The sequence below is a fragment of the Notothenia rossii genome (genome assembly GCF_949606895.1).
Source record: "Notothenia rossii genome assembly, chromosome: 10".
Classification (NCBI taxonomy): domain Eukaryota; kingdom Metazoa; phylum Chordata; class Actinopteri; order Perciformes; family Nototheniidae; genus Notothenia; species Notothenia rossii.
In genome coordinates, this window is record NC_136908.1 from 26,997,403 (window position 1) to 27,020,756 (window position 23,354).

Here is a 23,354-nt window from a genome sequence, read left to right on the forward strand (position 1 = left end):
ATATCCCTTTTACTTAAGCCTTTCCTATGTGTGCCTTGAAACACCCTGGTAAAAACCTGTTTGCCTACTAGTGCTCTGGCTCCCACCTCCATCTGTCTCCAATATATACAATTACACCAAGGTCTCTAATCACCCAGTGCCCAAAACATGCCTTCAAAATAAAAGCATAGAAACTACTTTAAAGGTGACCTATCATGCAAAAGGCACTTTTGTACGTCTTTTATACATCAATATGTGTCCCCGGTGTTCCAGGGAACTCACCAAGTGTCAGAAAACACAACCCTCTCTATTTTCCTCCATACCCAAATCTCTTAAAAAGGGACTGCAACGGATCTGATACAGACTGATACAGATTTGAAAACTTCTATGACGTCACAGAAGTGGCGCTACGGCTATTGGGCCAACTCCACCAATCAGAAGGAGACAGCCACGGACATTGCCGTTCGAAAGCGCTGGAGACGCTGTAGTACATAGGACAAGCCTGTAGATGGTGCTGTTCTCACAGAATCAGCCCATGAAAAGACAGTGTTAAAGTGAGCGAAATGAGGAATGGCTAAAATGCATGTTCTGTTTGGTATTTTGAAAAATAAAAAGTATAAATATGCCTTATATAGGTATGGTCGTACACTACATTATTCAAATATAGGATGAGAGGTCCACTTTAACTTATGACACGAACTAAAAATACATATAAATAAATAATAATAACAATAATAAGCACTATAAACAGCAAGAAAATAAGAGAATATATAGCTCCAACACTACACATCTTCAGATGTACCTGCCACTCCAACATCCAATCCCAGAGCTTGAAGATTAATCACGGGGACTGTAGTCCCAAACGATAGCTGGGGATTATGGGTAGTGTAGTGTCTTCGGCCATCCTAAACTCCGAAATGTTGCATATCGCATTAACACCATATCCCAACGTGCATTGCGGCTAAAACATCCAATCACCGAGCTTAAACCATAGCTGAGGATCTTGGGTAATCAGTTCAGTGCATCGCAATGATGCTCGAAATGTCCCTTATAGGCCTACGTCTGTTTCCGGTTATTTTTATTTTGAAATTCAGTTCCTGACGGACGCCAAAAAAGCCAGAGATTATGGAATTAAACCAATAAATAAAAACAAGGATAATTGTGTGTTATTGTTGAGTAAATAACAGTGTGTTATTTAGCTTCCAGTGTTCCAAGACTCGACCGGACAAAAAGACGTGTTGCAGGCACGAAACATACTACTAATAGAAATACATTGCTTTTAAAATCGTTCTGTGTGACATGAAAAAAAGGGGAAAATCGTGTTGGTGAACACAAATCAATAGATTAAATGTCGTGACTATAACACGAAATGCCATGAGACTGGGTTGGATTACCAGCTCTGCACAGCGGACTTGTAACACTAGCAGCAGTGGAGATGGAGCATCAGATCCTTAAGGCTTCTACTCTTCTTCTGAAGAAGAATACAGCAACAAGGATCCATTTGAAGATAGGTATAGTGTAGATATTACAGTAATAGTGTACTTGCACTGTGTGTGTGTGTGTGTGTGTGTGTGTGTGTGTGTGTGTGTGTGTGTGTGTGTGTGTGTGTGTGTGTGTGTGTGTGTGTGTGTGTGTGTGTGTGTGTGTGTGTGTGTGTGTGTGTAACATAGTTACAGTTTTTCTCAATCGCTAAACCCACTATTTAGAATCAAAATTCCTTTCATCAAACCAACAGCACAGCCATCGAAACAGAAAACCATTTCTCTACAACAGTATACCATTTCTCATTGATATCACACAAAATGCAGATGCTAAGCAGTGTTTTGCAAAACAGATCACACAATTCTCTAACTGAAGTTACAATTCTCTACACAAAGATCAAAAATCTGTTGTGTAACTCATGTCTACAAAACAACAAATAATCTTCTCACAGTGGATAACACTTCCTCATAAACTTAGACCATAGCTACACTAATTGACACTTGATGTGCAAAATATTAACACTTGTTATCAGTCAATCAGCCCATTGAAAAAGGTAACTCCATGGAATGTACTGTATACCTTACAGTAATGATGTTACATTGAAAACATTTACATGATAGAATTTGCATGACTGTACTTAAAATATTTTTTTAAATGGTGCCGGTAAAGCTATAATAGTGTTGATATGACTTGCATAGGTATTTGAGATGTTCATATGGGGAGGATTAGCTATAGCTGATACAACATTTTTACAGTCAGTAATTGTGGTCTTTTCCTTTTTGCACATTGAGAAATGTTTTTTTTGTATTGGGGTGAATTGAGTACTTCACTTCCATGTAAATGAATTGCTCACAGCTGACATCAATGAATTTCCTATAGTAATTGTAATTAGTGAGAATCCTATAAAAGACCTCCCTCACTTCAGTAAGATGTTTGTGTAAACAAAATGGCTGATCGAGTAGGTAGAGGAGCTCTGAGAGGAAGAAGGAACCCTGTTGTTCAGCGAGGAAGAGGGAGGGCTGATGTTCAGAGAGGAAGAGGGAGAGCTGATGTTCAGAGAGGAAGAGGGAGAGCTGATGTTCAGAGAGGAAGAGGGAACCCTCATGTTCAGAGAGGAAGAGGGAGGGCTGTACGTATGCGTGGTGGAAGAGTTGAAAGGGGACCAATGCGAACAGTAGTTTCGGACAACACCCGTGCAACTATTGTGGACCACGTCATAAACCATGGCATGTCCCTCAGTGAGGCTGGCCAAAGGGTTCAGCCCAATATACCGAGATCAACAGTGGCATCCATTATTAGGATCTTCAGGCACGAAAATAGGTAAGCTACTGTAACCCTTTTTTACAGCACTTCATGCATTTCTATTTTGATGTAGGTTTCGATCACTGTTTTTATATTACAGTACATAACATTCTCAAATATTTATTGATAGAACTGAAAGAGCACCCCGCTCTGGTGGCAGACGAAAGGCCTTTACTCCAGAACAAGAGTCTGCCATTGTTGATATGGTTGTGGCCAACAATGAAATCCGCTTAAGGGAGATTCAGGCCAGAATAATTGCAGACCAGGATGTCTTCAGTAACATTCAGTCTATAAGTGTTGCAACCATTGACCGGGTGTTAAAGAGGCAACACCTCAGAATGAAACAGATCTATAAGGTTCCTTTTGAACGCAACTCTGACCGTGTGAAGGAGTTAAGGCACCGGTATGTACAGGTAAGGACCTCAATCACACTGATGGCTTGCCTATATTTTTAGTATGTCTGACTGCTTACAGTAATGTAAAACGGTCCTCTGTTTGTTTCATTTTCTTTAGCGAATGATGGAGCTGGAAGGCAATGCATTACCACATGTTTTTGTATATGTGGATGAAGCAGGCTTCAACCTCTCCAAAGTGAGGAGACGTGGGAGGAACCTTATTGGGCAAAGAGCGACAGTCTTTGTTCCAGGCCAAAGGGGAGGAAACATAACATTGTGTGCGGCTATCTCGACACAAGGCGTCCTTGCTCACATCCCTTTAATGGGAGCATATAACACGCAACGTGTCCTTGCCTTCCTGGATGTCCTGTATGACGGACTTGTGCCACCAGAAGAGAGGGATCAAGTGAGGTCGGTTCACGTGGTCATATGGGACAATGTGGCATTCCACCACTCTCGTGACGTGAGGGCATGGTTTGAGGCTCATCCACACATGGCCATGGAGTTCCTCCCTCCATACTCCCCATTTCTAAACCCCATTGAGGAGTTCTTCTCTGCCTGGAGATGGAAGGTTTATGACCATCATCCTCATGACAGAATGCCCCTTTTGGACGCAATGAATGCTGGCTGTCGGGACATCTCTGCGGAATCCTGTCAAGGGTGGTGTCGACACGCAAGGAGATATTTCCCACGCTGCCTTGCAAGGGAAGACATACGCTGTGACGTAGATGAGGCTATGTGGCCAGACAGACGCCAAAGAGCAGATCAGTAAAGTTATATAGATCTCATTCTCTGCTTTACTGCTGATTTACATCATTTACCCATGTTATTTTTTTCCAGTGTATTGCTATTCGTCTTTTGTTTCTGTTACGGTGCTCTACTGAAAATGAGACAATAAAAACAATGGCATAGTTACAGTAAGACTCTGTTTTTCCTATATGTAAGTTTGTTTCTCCCAACTTGTCAGTTTTCCGTTCAGTTTCCAATATCGATAGCTTGAGGTTTGTGTATTGATGATTGTAGTCAGTATTTAGTGTGCCACTTAGTAATGACTGTTCAAATAGTCTTCTCATGAGCTGACAAATGTTTGTTTTTGGAGAAGGTATCTGGTTTTGGAAGGGGTATTTTTAGTTTTGAGTGCCTTAGAGCACTTTGCAAGAAATGTATATTGTTATGGTAGAATGGGTTATTATGGTGACCGGAGTTTCAGTTATGAAAACACATTTGTCTCATTAGAGGACAATTTGTTCTGTTTCGATCGACTTATTCTTTTTTGTGACCAGTATTTTCAGTTTTGGTCATGTAAGTGCATTTTGCAAAAGATATTCAGAGTTATGGCAAGTGTGTTTCTGTTTAGATGGCTATGCTCTTGTTTTGAAGAAATGAATTTAGATTCTAAAAAGTGGGTTTAGCGATTGAGAAAAACTGTAAATAGGTTGTAGTAAAATCCTGCTAAATTGTAGAACTACGCCTTCTTGTGTCGTAAATGTGTGCCTGCATTATTAAGACATGACAGTGGATTTTGGGTAATCATCAATCCGTTGAGGATAGCTAATGGAACGTGATGCACAACATAACAGTCTCCTTTTTATTCGTTTGGAATAAAGCAGCTGTTATCAAAAGCCTGACAATCTCAGAGTGATCCATCAAAAAGAGAAGACATAACACAGGGGTTACATGAACATTAGGTTTATTGATCCATTTTTTGTTATCGATAGTCATGAACTTTCTCTTGTGACTAAATATACTCTCCGTTAGTAAACGTTTACTCTGTGTAAAAGTTATTTCTGTGTGTAAAAGTGAGGTAACATTTGTACTGTAGATGAATAACATAAAGTTGTATTCGTCCCACACATATGTCTTTGATTTTATACTTAATGTAACATAACTGGAAATACCTGTGTGTGTGTGTGTGTGTGTGTGTGTGTGTGTGTGTGTGTGTGTGTGTGTGTGTGTGTGTGTGTGTGTGTGTGTGTGTGTGTGTGTGTGTGTGTGTGTGTGTGTGTGTGTGTGTGTGTGTGTGTGTGTGTGTGTGTGTGTGTGTGTGTGTGTGTGTGAGAAGGAGAGAGAGAGACTCCTGTCCCACCTCCCCATTTTATTTTGAGTTGTGCATTGTTATTTGTGCTTGAGTGACATTCCACTTGAACATTATTTTAATGAACGTAGTAGTAATTATTGTCCTAAATGTTTACAGACTTCACAGCTGCCTGGGCCCAGTGGCCCACAGGCGGCGTTTATCCAGCTGCCTCCACCTCCATCTGTGCCTGCCCCCAGGTCAAGATACCCCTCAGTACAAAGGCCTCCACCACAGCCATCACTATCAACCCAGCCAGCAAAGAAGTCTCGCCTAGCACACGTACCTCCCACACAGCCACCAGCATCAACCCGGGACAATCACACCTACCTCCCTCCAACACAGCCACCAGCAGCCCATGCACCATCACCCCGACCTACACAGCAGCCAGACCCACTGTCTTGGAAGACAGACAAAGATGATGACACTGCTCCCCCTGTCTTTACATTTATAATGAATAGTTGGTTGAAAAAGTTCTAATATTGTAAATATTGAGATTTTACAATTTCTTATGTTAACATAAATAGTTGGTTTAAAAAAAAGTTTGTAATACTCAATTTGTATTTGTACACATCACATAAACCTTGGTATGGAATATAAAATCATGAATCAGTCCTGATGTAACTTTTCTGTGGTGAAAGTAGAGTGATAGAACAGGGCTCGACATTAAGGACTGCCCGATGGCCCGGGGCCATCTAGTATTTAGCTCGGGCAATGAAGCCTCACCTGCTGGTTGCCCGATCGGGCAATCTATTATGCCAGTATCATGCAGCTCGCGGATCCAGTAATGAGTGACCCGACAGTAAAACTAAACATATCTATAACTAGTTTAGGTAGTTTGAGAGGTAATTAAAATAGCTACGAGTGATATTCTAACCTGAAGTGTGTGTTTTGTCCGCTCACCGCTGCATGTGATCATGCAGAGCTCCGTGTCGACTCGTCAGCAGCAGCTGATCTCTCTCTCTCTCGTCAGATTAGACTTCACTCGCGTTTATGTCCATATCGTTCGGATCCAGCTAGTTCTAGCTAATGATATGACTACCTGCGTGCTTATTAAAAGACACCTAAACAATAAGTGTCGCTATGCAACCGGGTGAGGCCACAAAGTATAGCACAGCATCATGCATTTGTTTACATGCCCACCGGAACCCCGAGGCATTACCAACAGATCAACGCACAATCAACCCAGACAGGACATCTCTTTCTCCACATTACGTGTTAGACATTAGAATTGACTATTATTGTCTGTCACATACTCTTCTTGTCTGTCACATAAGTGGCGCAACTGAAGCGGTATTGCGCTAAAGGGAAATTATTTTGAACGAAGAGATTTAGATTTGCCGGCTAACGGGAACTCCGGCGTCACCATGTTGTGTGCTTCGCGGATGCGCTCGGCTCCTCTCGACTGCTGCTCGGGTTTGCTCGGTCAGCTTCCGGATGAGGAAGCATTCATTCGACCAACTTACAGTAGATAACATTACAAAAAATTTTAACAGGGGCCATAATAGTGTAAATAATGTTTGTTTTGGCAGTTATAACTGAATGTAATGTTTTCTACTTTTTTACATCTGGGAAGGCCTTTGCCTTCATCAGATGGAAGGTGTCTTGACCAACAACTTAAGTATTTCTTATAGCTATGCAGGGCATGCAAGCGAGCAAACAAGAGCAAACAAACAACTGAAATGAAGAATAAAATTGAAATTGTACAATATAATATTGTGGTGGTTCTTCTTATAATTCAGTCTAGAGAATGCACCAGACAGCATCTACAGTAAGACCTGGAAAAATCTAAATGTTCTAGGGGGAGGCCCCCCAAACCCTTCGTGCCATTTCGTCCGCGCGCATTTTTCAGGGCAATCGCTATTGGGCTCAGGGCCATCTGTAAATTAGCTTAGATGGCCCTTTACAGATGGCCAACATCCTTAATGTCATGCACTGTTGAACTATTTTACTCCAAATTCAAATTTTCAAATTTTTATTTTAGACATGAATAACACATTTATATAGGCCTAAAGTGTGATTCATATATTTCACTACTTTTGTGAACCAAATACTTTGGTAAACCAAATCTGAAACACCAAAAAAATGGATGACATGAGTAAATCTGTGTTTTTACAAGAGTTTTTAAGTTTTCCAAAATCGGATTTCTCATTTTCAGCTAGTTAGCTCATAAGACAGTGCTCTAAGGTGAGTGACTCGCATTTCTAAGACCAGAGAGTGTCCTGAACATTTTGATATGCAACACATGGGCTGCCATGTTATAAGAAGTACATTTAAAAGTTGATTTAAGGAGACATCTAAAAATCAAGAAAATACCCTTCACTTCACACTCCAGGGGGTTAAGGAAAAGGATAAGGCGATTTTATTTTAAAAGACAATGAAGGCAGGTTATATTATTGATTTATATATTGATTATATTCAATGGCAAATTAATAATTAGTCCCCTGAATCTGGAATAAGGTACAATTCGCATCACAGCCTCACAATGTCAGGAACTTTTCATCTACATATTGCTTTGGTCTGGCTTTACTCTTCACTGATTGGTTACACAAACGTTGACCTTATTGGCTATGGAAATAAGAAGGAGGGGCACATTATCATATAGAAAACCGTGCGAACATTCACGCGTATGTTCGCGCAAATTAACGGGGAGGTCCGTTTATTCGCGCAAAACTACGCGCAAATAAACGGGGAGGTCCGTTTAATAAACGGGGAGGTCCATTTATTCTCAAAGTTTCAGTAACCAATCAGTGAAGAGCAAAGCCAGACCAAAGCAATCTTTAGATGAAAATTTCCTGACATTGTGAGGCTGTAAATTGTACGTTATTCGAGATGCAGGGGACTATGTATTTATTTGCCTTTCAATATAATAAATATATCAATCAATATAACCTGCCTTCATTGTCTTTTAAAATAAGATCGCCTTACCTTACCTTATCTTACTGAAGTGAAGGGTATTTATGTCTCCTTCAATCACCTTTTAAATGTACTTCTTATAACATGGCATGGTGTTACATATCAAAATGTTCAGTCTCTGGTCTTGCTAGAAATGCAATGTCACTGACCTTAGAGCACTGTTTTATGAGATACTTAGCTTAGAAATCAGAATTTTGGAAAACTTAAAAAACTCTTGTGAAAATACAGATGTACTCTTTTCATACATTTTTTTTTGGTGTTTCAGATTTGGTTTACCAACGTTTTTGGTTCACAAAAGTAGTGAAATATATGAATTACACTATAGGCCTATATAAATGTGTTGTTCATGTCTAAAATGAAAATGTGTAAATTAGAATTTGGAGTAAAATAGTTATATTATAACTACTACTAGTATATTCCATACTGAGGTTCATGTGATGTGTACAAATACAAATTGAGCATTACAACTTTTTTTTTCAAACAACTATTTATGTTAACATAAGAAACTGTAAAATCTCAATATTTACAATACAGGGTTCATACACTTTTTAACCAAGGATTTTCAATGGCCTTCACCTCATTTTCCATGACCAAAAAAAATGACTTTGATGTGGCTAGCATGCGCTGCCTCGCCCATATTCGAAATATTGAATATATTACAACACAGTTTGCATTTAGCACGTCTTGGGTAAATTTTGATAACCACAATTGGTACTTATCCTTTAGAAGCTGTACATTGTTGAAACTGCATTCCCTGGCATCTTGGCAGCTTTATTTCAAATAGAAGCTCCTGTAAACTAGAGGGCGTGATTGTAAACATCTCTCACCAGCGAAATACTGCCACAGTTGCCATTTTACGTTTCATTATACGATACAGTATTTATTATCATTATAGTATTACTATTTCGGCGATTAGATAACATATAAATTATATTTGATGCAACTTTAGCTATATTTCCATGACTTTTCCAAAACTTTGGAAAAAATATTGCATTCCATGACTTTTACAGGTTTTTAATGACCTTACGAATCCTGACAATATCAGAACTTTCTCAACCAACTATTCATTATAAATGTAAATACAGGGGGAGCAGTGCCATGGTCTTTGTCTGTCTTCCAAGACAGTGGGCCTGGCTGCTGTCTAGGTGGGGGTGATGGTGCATGGGCTGCTGGTGGCTGTGTTGGAGGGAGGTAGGTGTGCTCGGCGAGACTTCTTTGCTGGCTGGGTTGATCAGGATGGCTGTGGTGGAGGCCTTTGTACCGAGGTGTATCTTAATCTTGTGGCAGGCACAGATGGAGATGGAGGCTGCTGTAGTGATGCTGGTCCTCTGGTCCTTGGTGGTGATGGCTCTGGTGAAGGCCCTTGAACCACGTTAGATCTTGACCTGGGTGTAGGCAAAGATGGAGGTTCTTGCCCAGGCAGCTTTGAAATCAGAAAGAAATATAGGACAAAATGTACTACTAAGTTCATTAAAATAAAGTTCAAGTGGAATGTTTCTCAAGCACAAATAACAATGCACAACTCAAAATAAAATGGGGGGGGGGTGGGACAGGAGTCTCCCTCTCTCTCTTACACAGGTATTTCAGTTATTTTACATTCAGTATAAAATCACAGACAGAAATATAAATACAGCTAAAGGTGTATATGTGTGGGATGAATAAAAGTAGATGTTATTCATCTACACAAGGGATGGGCCGCGGGCCGCATGCCGCCCCCACCTCCTCTTTTTGCAGCCCTCAGATTAATTTATAAACGTAATTAATAAAACTTTTTTTAATTTATTTTTCTTGTAGTACGGATACCGTCCACTAGACTCCTAGTTTTGTCGCGAGCTGCGTAGATGATTTCAAATACCGCAAAATAATATGTGACGCATGTATGTATTGTGTTTGTTTCCGGGGGAAACCCTCACAAGAAACACCGGCTGCTGTTATGCCTGCTGTGACGTTAAGCTGCCTTTGTAATTCTGCCTTTACAAGCTTAAAAGTTGTTTTTATCATCTGAATTTGGTGAAACAAGTTTAATATTCTTAAAACCAAGACTTTGTTTATTTGAAATCATATGAAAACAAACTGTCATGGACCCTGCCGTGTTATCTATGATTACTACGCTTTTCATTCATAATTTCAGCGGGAGGGAGGGAGGGGTGCTGAGGAACAGCAGAGTGCGGGCTGACAGATGTCTGTGTTGACATTCCCCTTATTGTGGAATAAAGGGAATGCAGAGACTGGCTACAAGTGTTCTAGGTTCAAGTTAGACAACTAATGTCTGGGTTAGTGTTCATGACTTCATGTTTATGTCATCTTAATGGTTAATCTCAATACACACACATTTTCCGTGCTTTCCAATAGTTTAAAATAGTTTTATTCCACTGTTTAATAACCTGCTCAATACAAACAGGCCACTTGTAAAAATGAAATAACATTTCTGTGAACTGATATTTGTTTAGGGGATGTTCCCTTTGATTGTAAAATGTCAATGAAGATGTCAGAGTTAGTAGGCCTACATGTGTTAATAATTACATACAACACATGGAATATTTGTGTGTGTGTGTGTGTGTTCCAAGTGAATCTGCGGCCCCCTGGTGGCCAGTACATCAATGATGTGGCCCCCACCACCATCAAAGTTCCCCATCCCTGATCTACACCTTACCTCACTTTTACACACAGAAATAACTTTTACACAGAGTAAATGTTTATTTTGTTGCAAGTTTATTTTGTCACAAGAGAAAGTTCATGACTATCGATAACAAAAAATTGATCAATTCATATATATAGTTCATTTTCGCGGAATTCCCCATGTAACCCCTGTGTTATGTATTTTCTTTTTGATGGATCAGTCGGAGATTGTCAGGCTTTTGAAAACAGCTGCTTTATTCCATCTCCAATTCCATGGCAGAGGACAAACGAATACAAAGGACACTGTTATGTTGTGCATCACGTTCCATTAGTTAGACCCTCCAGAAAAACGTGATTCTGCGATCGCAGAATTTACCGCATAATCAGCAAAATGGGGCATATTTATCAAAAGGCCGCATAATCCCCGCATTTTTCCACACAAAGTTGAGGGGAAAAAAAGTTGACTCGTCTTGACGTGACGTCATCAGCTCGCGCATCACATAATGTAAACAACACTGGCGAGAGTGAACGATAAAGAAAACACCAAGATGAAAAAATCTAATCCATCTCATTTACCGACGAACCTTTCTACTAAAGACCGGGCAAAAAGTGGGGGGAAACTATTCTGCACCCCGTGCAACTGTGTGTTGGAGCATAAGAGAAAATCGACGGGGACGACCCACTTTGATTCATTCAAACATTCGAAAATGCTTTCTGCTGCTGCGGACAAGAAAGCCAAACAACTCACGTTCACCAAGGCATCAACCTCCAAAACCCTTTCGAGGGCTACAAGAAACGAAGTGAGTAGCCTACAAGATTGAAGCTGGTCAGATAACGAACGAGTAAATGAAAACGGAATGTGCGTGTGTGTATGTGGGGGGGGGTGTGTGTGTGTGTGAGATTAAAAAAGCCCAATTGCTTAAAATAAACATTGAATGTGTTTCATTGAATAGTAAAGGGGTTTAACGTTAGTGGCAGTTTGTGTGTGAGAGAGAATAAATAAGACAGCCCAATATTTAAAACATTTTTTATTCTTTTTCCCCGCATATTTAGCGTATTTCGCAACTTTCCGCATATTTCGCAACTTCCCGCAATTTCACCGCATAAAATCACATAAAAACCCTGCATGTTTAATCGCATAATCAAGGATTTTAGCCCGCATAATCAAGGAATTTAGCCCGCATAATAAAGGATTTTTGCCCACGTTTTTCTGGAGGGTCTAATTAGTGATCTCCTCAACGCATTGCTGATTACCCAAAATCCACTGCGATGTCTTATTGCAGGCACACATTTACCACATTAGATGGCGTAGTTCTCCCATTTAGCAGGATTTTACTACAACCTATTTAACTATGTTACACCCACACAATGCAAGTACACTATTACTGTAATATTTACATTTACCTATCCTTGTTGTTGCTGCTGTATTCTCCAGGTTCTGATGCTCCATCTCAACTTCTGCTAGTGTTACAAGTCCGCTGTGCAGAGCTGGGAATCAGATAATAAGCCTGTTGAACAGGAGAAAAGAATGAAGCAGAGGGAAAGTTGCTGCCGTTTGTGTGGTTGTCCTAGCCAGAATTTATTAAACACATTAATAAGTTCACTTAGAAATTATATCCGTTTTCTCTATTTATCTAATCATTCTCTGGTTTGACGCCACATGTATCTCTGCGTTGTGTTGTGTGCTCGAATGAATATGACTTCCTTCTTGCCAACCAGGTTTATTATCTGTGCAAACAGAATAGGAAATGGCTTCACCAGCTTTCTACCTCAATACTTCTCTTCAGTGAGGCCTGAAGCTAACTGAGAATGTAAAAATACATTTAGCCAATCAAAATAAATGTATGTCTGACATATTTCGTTTTCTAATCAAAAATGGACATAAATCATTACACATAGTAACATAGTAGAGCCCTACATTATTCAGGGAGCAACAGCCTGTGTTAAAGAAGCTAGCGGACGCCATTAGCCATTAGCCACACGCTAGTGGCTCAGCTCACAGAATCACATTAAACTACACATAAAAATGTTTCAAACACACTTCTTAGATCAAAATATGACTCTTTTTTTTTGTCACTTGTTAGATGCTTTTATCCAAAGCGACTCACATTCTCAATACAGTGGACAATCCCCACAGGAGCAATTTGGGGTGAAGTGTCTCAGGGACACAACGACATGCTGACTGCAGTGGTGTTTGAACCTGTGACCCTCTGATCCCAACACCAAGGCTCTATCCACTGCACCACACGCCACCGACACAATCTGTGTACTGTAGTGCCGAGAGACGGGAGTCGGTGACGGGGTATCAAAGGTACAAGCTATATTTGTATTAAGCATCTGCAAACACATATAAACACTTCAAGCCCGGGAAGCGAAGACCCGGGGAAACAGGAATTCCGGCTCACTCAAATGTCCGTGCAGAACAAGCCCAACCCATAGATCCGTGGGTGAATAATGTCAACCCAGTCTCAAGGAATTTCGTGTTCACCAACACGCTTTTTAATCTATTGATTCGTGTTCACCAACACGATTTTCCCCTTTTTTTCGTGTTGCACAGCACGATTTTAAAAGCAATGTATCTCTATTGGTAGTCTTTCCCCTTTTTTTTCGTGTTGCACAGCACGATTTTAAAAGCAGTGTATTTCTGTTGGAAGCCTCACGGCATTACGTGTTATAGGAAGACCGGAAGCTGTGTGGTTCATGAAAACATGTTCTTACTCAATATCAAGCCACGATTATTGCTTTTATTTAAAATCGTATCATTTCGGACTTTTGTTGCTGTCTGTGAGGAAAATAAATGGGGCTCATTTTTCCTTCTAATTTGTTATTCTTTTCAAAATAACACACTGTTATTTAGTCAACAATAACACACAATTATCCTTGTTTTTATTTATTTGTTTAATTCTATAATCCCGGGCTTTTTTGCCGTCCTTCAGGAACTGAATTTCAAAATAAAAATAACCGGAAACAGACGTAGGCCTATAAGGGACATTTCGAGCATCATCGAGTTTAGGATGGCCGAAGACACTACACTACCCATAATCCCCAGCTATCGTTTAGGACTACAGTCCCCGTGATTAAACTTCAAGTCGGGATTGGATGTTGGAGTGGCAGTGCGCCAAGGTTACGGAATCGAAACTGGATGGAACGCCGCCCCCCCCAACAATTAGAAGTTGCCAGTATTAAACACCAATTATTAACCAATTCAAATGAACCGATTAAACATCTCTCTCACACAGTTTAAACGCATTTCAAGTGGAAGAATTGTTCGTGTCTCCTCTTCGTGTCTCGGGAAGCTGGAAGCTGTATTATTTTCAAAAAAAAAAATAAAAAAAATATTTGTTTTAACCATAACGGGTACTTTACACAACATTGGGTCAAATCTATGCTTGTTTTAATCCTTGTTTTATTTATGTTAAATTGTTGTCGGTTAATTTTCCATTTGATTTATTTTGGTTTAAGATATCATTATTTTTTATTTATTATTATCATGTTAGATGTTTAAACTTTTCTGCATTTTATAAGGCAATATACACTTTTTTGTTTTTGTCCGTAGGCTACTTAGGTTATTAAAGAGTTATCGTGTCAAAATATAGGAAATGTATTAATATTTTATTGTATGATCGGTACAGGAAATTACATCATTCAGAGCACCACCTATTGGCCAAAGACGCTGCCACCGGCATTGCGATCCATCCTCTGACAAAGTAAGTTGGGTCACTAAAGTCTGATACATGTTTTGCTTAGATTTAATAATTGGGGCTTTTTTTTAAGCCTGTACTCGCATGGTTCATCATACATACTGAACTGTTCTAAGTCTGAGAAATGCTTTCGCCATAATCAGCAAAGCAACATTAATGTGAAATTATTCTTGCGGGCGGCTAGCTAGCTAGCTCACGTTCAACATAAGCTTAAACTAGTTTAGCTACATTGATATCAGCTCATAAGTGGTGTGTGAAAAATATTTGTCTTAATTACGGCTACATACGTCGGTGTTAAAGTGTGAGTTATACGTTATCTTAATCGCTTTTGTTTTACACATGACAGTACTAACGCTGGCCGACATTTTAATATATGTTTGGGGGGAGGGGCATAGTCCACGTCCATGTGCTTGTTACTCGGGGTGCACCGAATGGGAAATTCTTGTCCGAAACCGATACCGAAAATAGGAAACAGTTGGCCGAAAACCGAGTGCCGAAAGGCCGAAAATGATTAATAGAAATATATATATATAATGTATACATTTTTTACCAATGTTGTTCAGCTACCTGATTATGGAAAAAGACATGATTATGGCAAAACTTAACTTAAATAATAATCACTATTATGGGTCCATAAAACATTTATTCAGCACTTTTGAATGCATACAGTACATTAATTCCAAGTCAAGTGCAGTTTCTTTTCTCTGTAGGATAACTACAACAAAGTGCATTCAGAACAAAGCCAAGGTGCTTTAAAACTGCATAAACATCTAGGCCAGTAGGCCTACAACAAACTAGTGTAAATAAAGACTGTAACAGCCAAGCCTTCAACAACAACAAATGCACCTATAAGTTTGGTAACCTAACGTGTTGTTGTTATGACGTAATCAAAACGCGGCGACAACAAGCACGGCGCGCGACCATGCTCGCGGCTGGCTCACAGCCAACATGTCTGCCGCTTGGAGATATTTCAAAATATCAGAGAAAGAGGCGCGAATTGCGATTTGTAAAACGTGTTCAGCTGACATTTCTCGAGGGGGTGTAACTGCAAAGACTTTCACAACTTCGGGATTACTCCACCACTTGAAATCAAAACACCCGGACAAATATGCGGAGTATGATCAACGTAACCCTGTTCTCTGACATTCTGTGATATTTTTTAGGTGTTGAAACCCTTTCGGCCGAAAGGGCCTTTTTAACCATTTTCGGCCGATAATTTTCGGTGACCGAATATTCGGTGCATCCCTACTTGTTACGCGTATGAAACGCGAAACACGTAAATGAACTCAGTCTTTCTAAAGTAGTTAAACCGTCACAATGTGCATTTAAAAAAGCTAGTTTCAATACATAATTCACTTTTTCTGTTCTCTCCTGCAGCTCCCGTACCCACACCACAAACCCATACACTGATCTACACCATCATAAAACCAACGGCACTTTTAAGAGCCAAACTCAACCTATCTCTCTGTCTATCTACCTACCTTTCTTATAGTTATTGTCTCTATCTTTTTCTATCATTCATTATCTATTTCTTCATCTATCCATCTCAATCTTACAATCTGTCTCTCTATCTCTGTTTGTCTCATACAGCAGCTGTTGCATATCTGTTGTGTCTCTCTGTCTGGCTGTCTGGCTGTCTGGCTGGCTGGCTGGCTGGCTGTGTTGCAATGAGAACAAAACACAACCCAGACCCCAATAATCCCACATCCAAAGAAGGGAAACGCATGGCTCTTGAGCTGAAGCATGAACACATGCTAGCTGAAGCTAAGGTTGGTGTTTTAACCCATATGACCTCATTCATTTCCCACTTGAATTTGGCACTATCTGTTATCCAAAAAATGCTGAACAGGCCAAGAGTAACTGGATTTTGGATCAATGTATAGGGCCTTTGCAAAACGGTTCATCATTACAACATGGGGGGCAGAGGCTTACTAAATAAAGCTTGTTCAACTTGTTTTACTTCATTAGTTGTATATGGTCGGAAAAACTTGAAGCAAAAATGTTCTTCAAGTGAATGAATTTACTTTTATTTGTCCACTGTCATATGGTATCAGTTTATCAGCAACATCAACCTTACATGAGTTATTACTTGGACACAGAAAGCATCTGAGGAGAGGAAACGGGCACGCTCTGTAGGAGACACTTTACAGTCCCCTAAAAGGGACTGTGTAGGACGTGGCAAGCCGAGAGGGAGGCGTGGAGGGCGACGCCAAGGCTCAGCTACAGGTTGAAATCCCAATTATTTTACATTTTTATGAATTTACTAAGTAAATGGTTGGAAAATCGAAAAAACACAGTAATTGCTTATTGAGGGTCTACAATAATTCCAATATATAAACGCATAGTGACACTACAGTCGGAGACATTCCCACTGTGGTGTCATAAGAACTATGCTTTATTTAATTTCACAAGCTTTTAAACAAGATGTAGATAATACAAATCATCAGTTATCTGTTGTTAACCCTCTGTGTGATGTTTTACAGTCACATCCCCCCCGACTGAGGGCTTCCAGTCTTCCAGTGTGGAGGTTCTGCGTACTGAACCTTCAGCACAACACGAATTTGGTAAATCACAAAAATGGCTTTAAGTTTAAAACTAAAATCAATTTTTAAATAAATTGTGTTAGTGAGAGAAAATAACCTTATACACAACTGACAGTTCAGGACTCGAACGAGGAATGTAATTCAGTAAAAATATTGGCCAGTTCCATACTGAGCAAAGAAATGATCCTTGATTTTTAGTGTTCATCTTAAATATAGTCATTTACAGTTAAAGTGTCCCATTCTGTTCACAGAAAAGAATATGGAGAGACTCTCTGACATTCTTTCCTCATGTCCTCCTCCTGAGCCTCAAAAAAGCTTTGCCTCATCCTGGTCTTTTCGGCAGCAGAAAGCCTCAGAGCGCTGGAAAGAAGCGAGACCGCACCACCTACAATGCCTTCTAGAAAAAGAGGCTGTTGGTCATCCCCTGTGTGGCCTCTGCCACGAGCCGGCTGTTATTAGGTGAGATAACATTTACCTTTATTTAAATTACTTTACCTAATTGTAATTTTTCAGTATTAATGCTCAGTGCCCTGCTATTTCAACTAACATGCATGACTTTTGGGATGTTAGAAAACTGGTTACCTAGAGAAAACCCACATGAAAATGAAAGTAATTCTAGGATATTAGAATAATTTTGTATTTCCTCCCAAGGTGTAGAGAGTGTCTCCCCGAGGAGTGGTTCTGTGGAGACTGTGATGTACTTCATCACAAGAACCAGCCACTCCACAACAGGGACAGTTTAATGAATGGTTTTTTTAAACCAATTAGTCCAACAACGGGTGTTGTTAGAGTGGAAGGTGGATATGATACCCATGACCATGGTATGCTCTCTCAAACTTGCATTTTGATGTTCACATGTCTCTTCGGCCAGCATATAATGGTAATTAGTGCTTTTCTTTTTTTTTTGACAGCTTGCATATTGCCAACTGTGAAGGCACCCAACTGCTCCTGTAAAGGCACAAACTTCACTGTGGTACAAGGCAAACCAGTGATTTTTATTACCATCAATGGTAAACAAATATATATATATATATATATTTATATATATTTGGATTTCTATTGAATTGTTGTTATATGTTTACTGTTGTGGGCTGAGGCATTGTGCTTCCACTTGGAGTAAAACCTTCATGTAATATCTGTTCATCTTTGACTATTTGTAGATGGAACTGTTGTAAAATGTGTCTTAATTATGTTTATTTAATTGTTCCAAGGGCGTTATGACTTGCATCTGCCACTATATGTCTGTCAAACTTGCCAGCAGCAGTGGACCCCCGACTTGAAAGTCCTCCTTAAGAGTGGATACTGGCCAGCTTCGGTCAGTATTTCCACACTTTACACCTTGGACCTCCTGAGCTCCTTTGAAGAGCTCAAGGTCATCTCTCCGGGATTCTCCAGACAGGCCTTTGCAAAGCTGCTGGAGCATCGCACAAAGTGTGGAGGAAGAGTAATTGTAAATATTCTTTACCATATTATACATTATAACATTTCCGTAAATAAACAAAATCACAGCAATATATGTAATTATCTTCCAGTCTGGACCTGTCAACAGAGATGCACTGCAGCGCAGCTTTCTGGAGTTCTCCTATGCCTCGTATGAGGAAGACCAGCTCTGCTGTGGTGCTCTTTTCATCTGCCCTGCCTGCACGCCGGAGATCTTGGCTGTTTCTGCCGATGGAAACAGGAAGCTGTATCGCTTTCGGCGAAGTGGAAGGTGCTGTTTTTACAATGTTGTTATTTAACTTTTTTGATTACTGTTTATATTTCATGGATATATTTGCTAATCTTTTTTTCCTCAGTTCTGATGGCAGCGCCTTTTTTAATGGGCTCTTTGTAGCAGAAGACAGCGCGTTGGCTGCATTTGTCGACAAAATACAGAGATCACTGAAAAATGCAAGTTTTTATTCGTCATTTCACCTTATAGGTATATCACAAAAATAGCCATGTATATCCGACCCTGACTTTCTTCAAATTCAGCTACTTCTCCTTACCATCTACTCCAAAATCAGATAATTAGAACAAATGGTGTAGATCGTGATTCCATTGCTTTTAACTGATTTGTCATGATGTAATGTGTGTCTTAGGCCCAGGGAAGAGGCACATGTGGGGACTCCCAGTGGACAGCAGCGAGGGAGACGTCAAGGAGGGCTTCAAAGCTGGATGAAGAAGGGATGGAGGTGGCTGTATGTCGCCATGGGTTTCTTTTGAAGGCCTTAAATATGTACAGGGGGGAGATATTCGCCTACCCCCTGTATCTTCAAAAGAAACTCATGCCAGCCAAAGCCAAGTTCTTCGCCATGGATGTGGCTTGCAAGTACTGGCCGTACATGGAGAAAGCTGCAAGTGTCCTTCCTGCTCTCCAGGAGCTGACCACCATGAAGCCATTCCTCATGCTCGAGCCCATGCTACCAAATGCGAGGTATGTGAAATATTTTTGTATAATGTACATTTATATTTTTTATATTTATAATACTGAAGTAGTAAATATCTAAGCTATACTTTTTAGTATAGTAGTATGTAGCCTCTTTGCACAACAATTCCAGCAACCTTTTACCATCAGATTATATGGAGTGGGAAGAACCAGGAGGGAGCAGGGATGACCGCTGGGGAAGAGGTGGAGCAGGTCAACAGCTACCTGTCCCGTTGTGCCCTGACAACAAAATACATGTCCAAAGCAGGTGAGTGGAAGGTTTTGCCCTATTATTGCATACTTTTTTAGATGACACATCATAACCTCATTATTGCTTTCAAAAGCACGACTGGACATGCTCACAGTGCATGCAATGGGATGGAACAGGAAAAAAGGTGACTCCCTTCATCAGGCACTTTCCACAAGATATGTGAAGGTGAGCCTCCTATTAAAGGTGTTGTTGTGTCCTTTGTCATTTGCACATGGCTTGTTGTTAATCATAGCAAGTTTTAATCTTGATAAATGTCCATCGTCTACTGTTTATCAGACTAGTAAGAGGCTCCTGGAAGAGACTGCAAGTGTTGAGGAACTCAAGACGGAGCTACATTGTGTCTCAGATGACATGGTGTCGACGTGGATTTCCGACGTGAAGGAATGGGCATCTGGTAAGCACGACGAGATAACACCAGCTACATATCATTGTCCATGACTGTTTGAATTTACAGATTTGATCCTAAAGAGCAGCCAATTTTAAGGCAATAAGGCTGATTTTTCATGCCACGTAATGGGACCCTCACTGGATTTCAGTAGACAGGGAAATAATCTTCAAGCAATAGCAAGCCAACTATGTGTCCCTGTTTATCTCTGATATGTTCCAGTTTCCATAGTTGTACCATCAATTTGTGTTAAAAGGTGTTAAATATGTTGCACAACTTTGTTTCTCAAAACCGTTACGTGTTGTTTAACATTACATTTTACTGCCAATATTATTTCTACAGGAACATCAGAAACATCGGGTACTTCTGAAGACATCCTTCAAACAGCACTTCAGCAAAGCATTGAGGGGCTTTACCTAAGTGTGAGGCAGTGGAAGCAATCCCTTTACCGACAAAATGGTAAAACAATATAATGTTTTAGGTTGCAGATTCAACCTACTGAATTATATATATTTTTTGCACTTGCAAATATAGTTTGTCATATATCCCTATCCCACTACTTCATGTCTTTTTCCGACAGCAGCAAGCTCCGCCATCGACTTCGAAGGAAGCTTGCAGATGACAAAAAGCGCCTTAATCAGGAGGTACTGAAGTACAACCAGCTGTACACGACTCTGCCAGAGGCATAGATGTTGCTGCGGTGGAGCATTCCCTCTCTGGAGGGAGCATCATGTCCACGCTATGGCCGTGGGAAGTTCATGGCATGGGTCAGTTTTCAGATATTTCATAATAATTCATTTGAAGTTCTGTTATATGAAGGTATACCTTGCTGAGTTATGCACATATCATGTAGAGTGTTAGAACGTTCATTTAGTTTAAGGGTATATCTTAAGTTTTCTTATTGTGTATACATTTGATTATTTTGAAAGTACATGTTTGGAGTTTTAAACATATTGTTATGCATAATAAAAATGTGATTCATGTATATATATAATTGTGATTGGATTTTAGCTAACTTTACAGCCAAGAAAAAGATACTTGATCAAGTCATGCTTACACAGAGACTGCAAGAGGAGAAAGGCATCCTATTGTGGGAGATGGCGCAGCATTGCACATGGTTGCAGAACATGGCAGTTGCCCTAAAAAATAAGGTGGCTGAGTAAGGTAAGTTGAAAGCAAAACTTAACCTACCTTGTAAAGTATGAGTTTTAAAGGAAAAAAAGTCAGCCCAAATCATTCTTGGTCACAGAAATTGGATGGAGTATAATGGCCTTTGCCCATTCGACCCGGCCATTTTACATAATGAAGTCCCTTGACAGTGACAATCATCTTTATATGTACATGGGAGAGAATATACTCCATTGAAGTGCTCTGGCCTCGTGAAGCAATCTTACTTTGTCCATTGTATGTCCATATAACAATATTTTGTGTATTTTCAGATGTAGACAAGGGGAATGGAGGACTTGGGTGCACCCTAAGAAGGAAGCATGCTGAGGCGTTGGAGAGGTTGCAGGTGGTACTGCAGCAGTACAAGACCGGTTTAGGTCCTGATGCTTGTTTCCTTCAACATGAAGAGGAAAGTCAAAGTGGCCTAAGCAGTCCAGACACCAGTGAAGATGAAGAAGGAAACATAATTTAGGTAATTTACTTATGAATTAATGTACAGTATCTTTGTTCATTTAGCCTCAACCTAGACATGTTGCTGTTACTTTTGTATTCATTAATGCTAAACATACATTGTGTATTCAAAAACCTCAAATTTGGTTTCTGATCTGCCCCTCTTTTTTGTTTCTCTGTATTTCCCCAGATTGCTGCTGCTCTCAAGCACGAATATCCGCCAAGACTTGATGTGCTATCAGAAATGTAAATACTTTACTGACTTTATATTTAGAGATTGTATTCATACTCCTCAATGGAAGATCACCCTTGAATATGTTGACCATATGACTTTTCCCTATGCCGCAGCATCAGGCCAAACATTTCGCTTGTACACAACTTAAATTGTATTGAAGAAAAAGCTCAGCGTCCCTGGAATGCATCCTGAGCAATGAACCATTCACTTTTGATCCTTTTTGAAACACTAGAATGTAAATTCCTAAATCTCCAAGTATATCTTGCTGGTTACCATACAACTTGGTGAGCACATCATTGTCCAAGAGCAGGAGGTCTTTCCCTTTTTTCCCAGAACGGGATGCCTATGCATTATTATTTTCGATCTCTTATAGGATTTACCTGTCATTAACTTTATATGACTGCACCTGTTACACCGCAGGCCAATAACAGCTTTCCTCTAATTGTTCATTTTTGTTTCTTTTGCGTTACTTGCTTTAATTGCTTTGTCAGTTATATTTCCTTTTTGGTCTCCAGCTATTAACCTGATTGATTGAAGTACTTCAATCAACATGTACAATGCACAGTCCTTTAGGATGTATAATTAGGGACATTGAGATAAACAACAAATAGTTTATTTGGTGAATCACCTCATTGTTGTTCTCAAAACCAAATAATACATTGTTATAAATTGTTATATTTGATTTACACATAGAATGTACATGTTTAATATACATAGTTAAATCATAAAAAAATGGTTGTGTTGTAGGATTTCTTAATACTGTATGTTATAACCGTTTGCATAACTTGATTTTATGTTCTGTTGTCCATGCTTTTCATGTTAGACTAACCCCAACGCTCTAGAGTCAAGACATACACCCTTATGGTGGCCTTTTACTTGTATTGTGGTGAAACACATAAGTAAACCATTGCCAGAGAGGACAATTTTATTGTTTTAAAAATAATGTTATTGACGTGGTTGGTTGATGAATAAATATAAATTAAGCATACGTCTGTGGTACTTTTTGTTGTTTAATTCACACTGCATTATAATGCGTTTGGAAATAAATTCATTTAGAAGTAACAATATGGGTTAGCACTTGAATATTTTTGTAAAGAGATGATCCTCATCCGGAACACTGGTTGTTGGTTTAAGATAAGATAGAACTTTATTGATCCCAATTTGGGAAATCTTTGCGTTGCGGCAGCATTAAAACACATGGCATTATACAATACAAATAAAAAGACAAGAAATAAAGAAGAAAATATACATGTTGAATTTACAAATGAGCAATAACAAGATATGCAAGGTATTATATTTACATAACTATGTGACAGATGGAATATTAAATATTACACTGAATATGTCAAATGTACAGTGAAGAGAGAAACTATGGAGCAGAGAGTTCTCTTCCAGCCAGAGGTGATTTGTTGTACAGCAACACGTTCT

General features: G+C 39.6%; 2 protein-coding genes and 1 long non-coding RNA gene across 3 annotated transcripts; all 3 read left to right on the forward strand.

Moving 5' to 3' along the window:
- Positions 1 to 16,135: 16,135 nt before the first annotated feature.
- Positions 16,136 to 19,172, forward strand: LOC307022736 (uncharacterized protein; the record flags this gene model as incomplete). The annotated part of the gene is made up of 10 exons (XM_079655628.1): positions 16,136 to 16,237; positions 16,568 to 16,694; positions 16,952 to 17,032; positions 17,263 to 17,470; positions 17,663 to 17,832; positions 17,923 to 18,021; positions 18,223 to 18,455; positions 18,544 to 18,722; positions 18,808 to 18,905; positions 19,093 to 19,172. The coding sequence occupies 10 exons, from the start codon at positions 16,136 to 16,138 to the stop codon at positions 19,170 to 19,172; spliced, it is 1,377 nt and encodes a 458-aa protein (XP_079511754.1).
- Positions 19,173 to 19,403: 231 nt separating this feature from the next.
- On the forward strand, positions 19,404 to 20,725 carry LOC307022737 (uncharacterized protein; the record flags this gene model as incomplete). The annotated part of the gene is made up of 6 exons (XM_079655629.1): positions 19,404 to 19,427; positions 19,569 to 19,686; positions 19,763 to 19,854; positions 19,966 to 20,083; positions 20,417 to 20,533; positions 20,655 to 20,725. Exons 2-6 carry the CDS (start codon positions 19,605 to 19,607, stop codon positions 20,723 to 20,725), a joined length of 480 nt encoding a protein of 159 aa, XP_079511755.1. The 5' UTR covers positions 19,404 to 19,427; positions 19,569 to 19,604.
- A 13-nt stretch (positions 20,726 to 20,738) lies between these two features.
- LOC307022421 lies at positions 20,739 to 22,859 on the forward strand. Its single transcript, XR_013803384.1, has 4 exons — positions 20,739 to 20,841; positions 21,136 to 21,238; positions 21,514 to 21,713; positions 21,882 to 22,859. It is a non-coding gene; the product is annotated as an uncharacterized lncRNA (long non-coding RNA).
- The last annotated feature ends 495 nt before the right edge of the window (positions 22,860 to 23,354 follow it).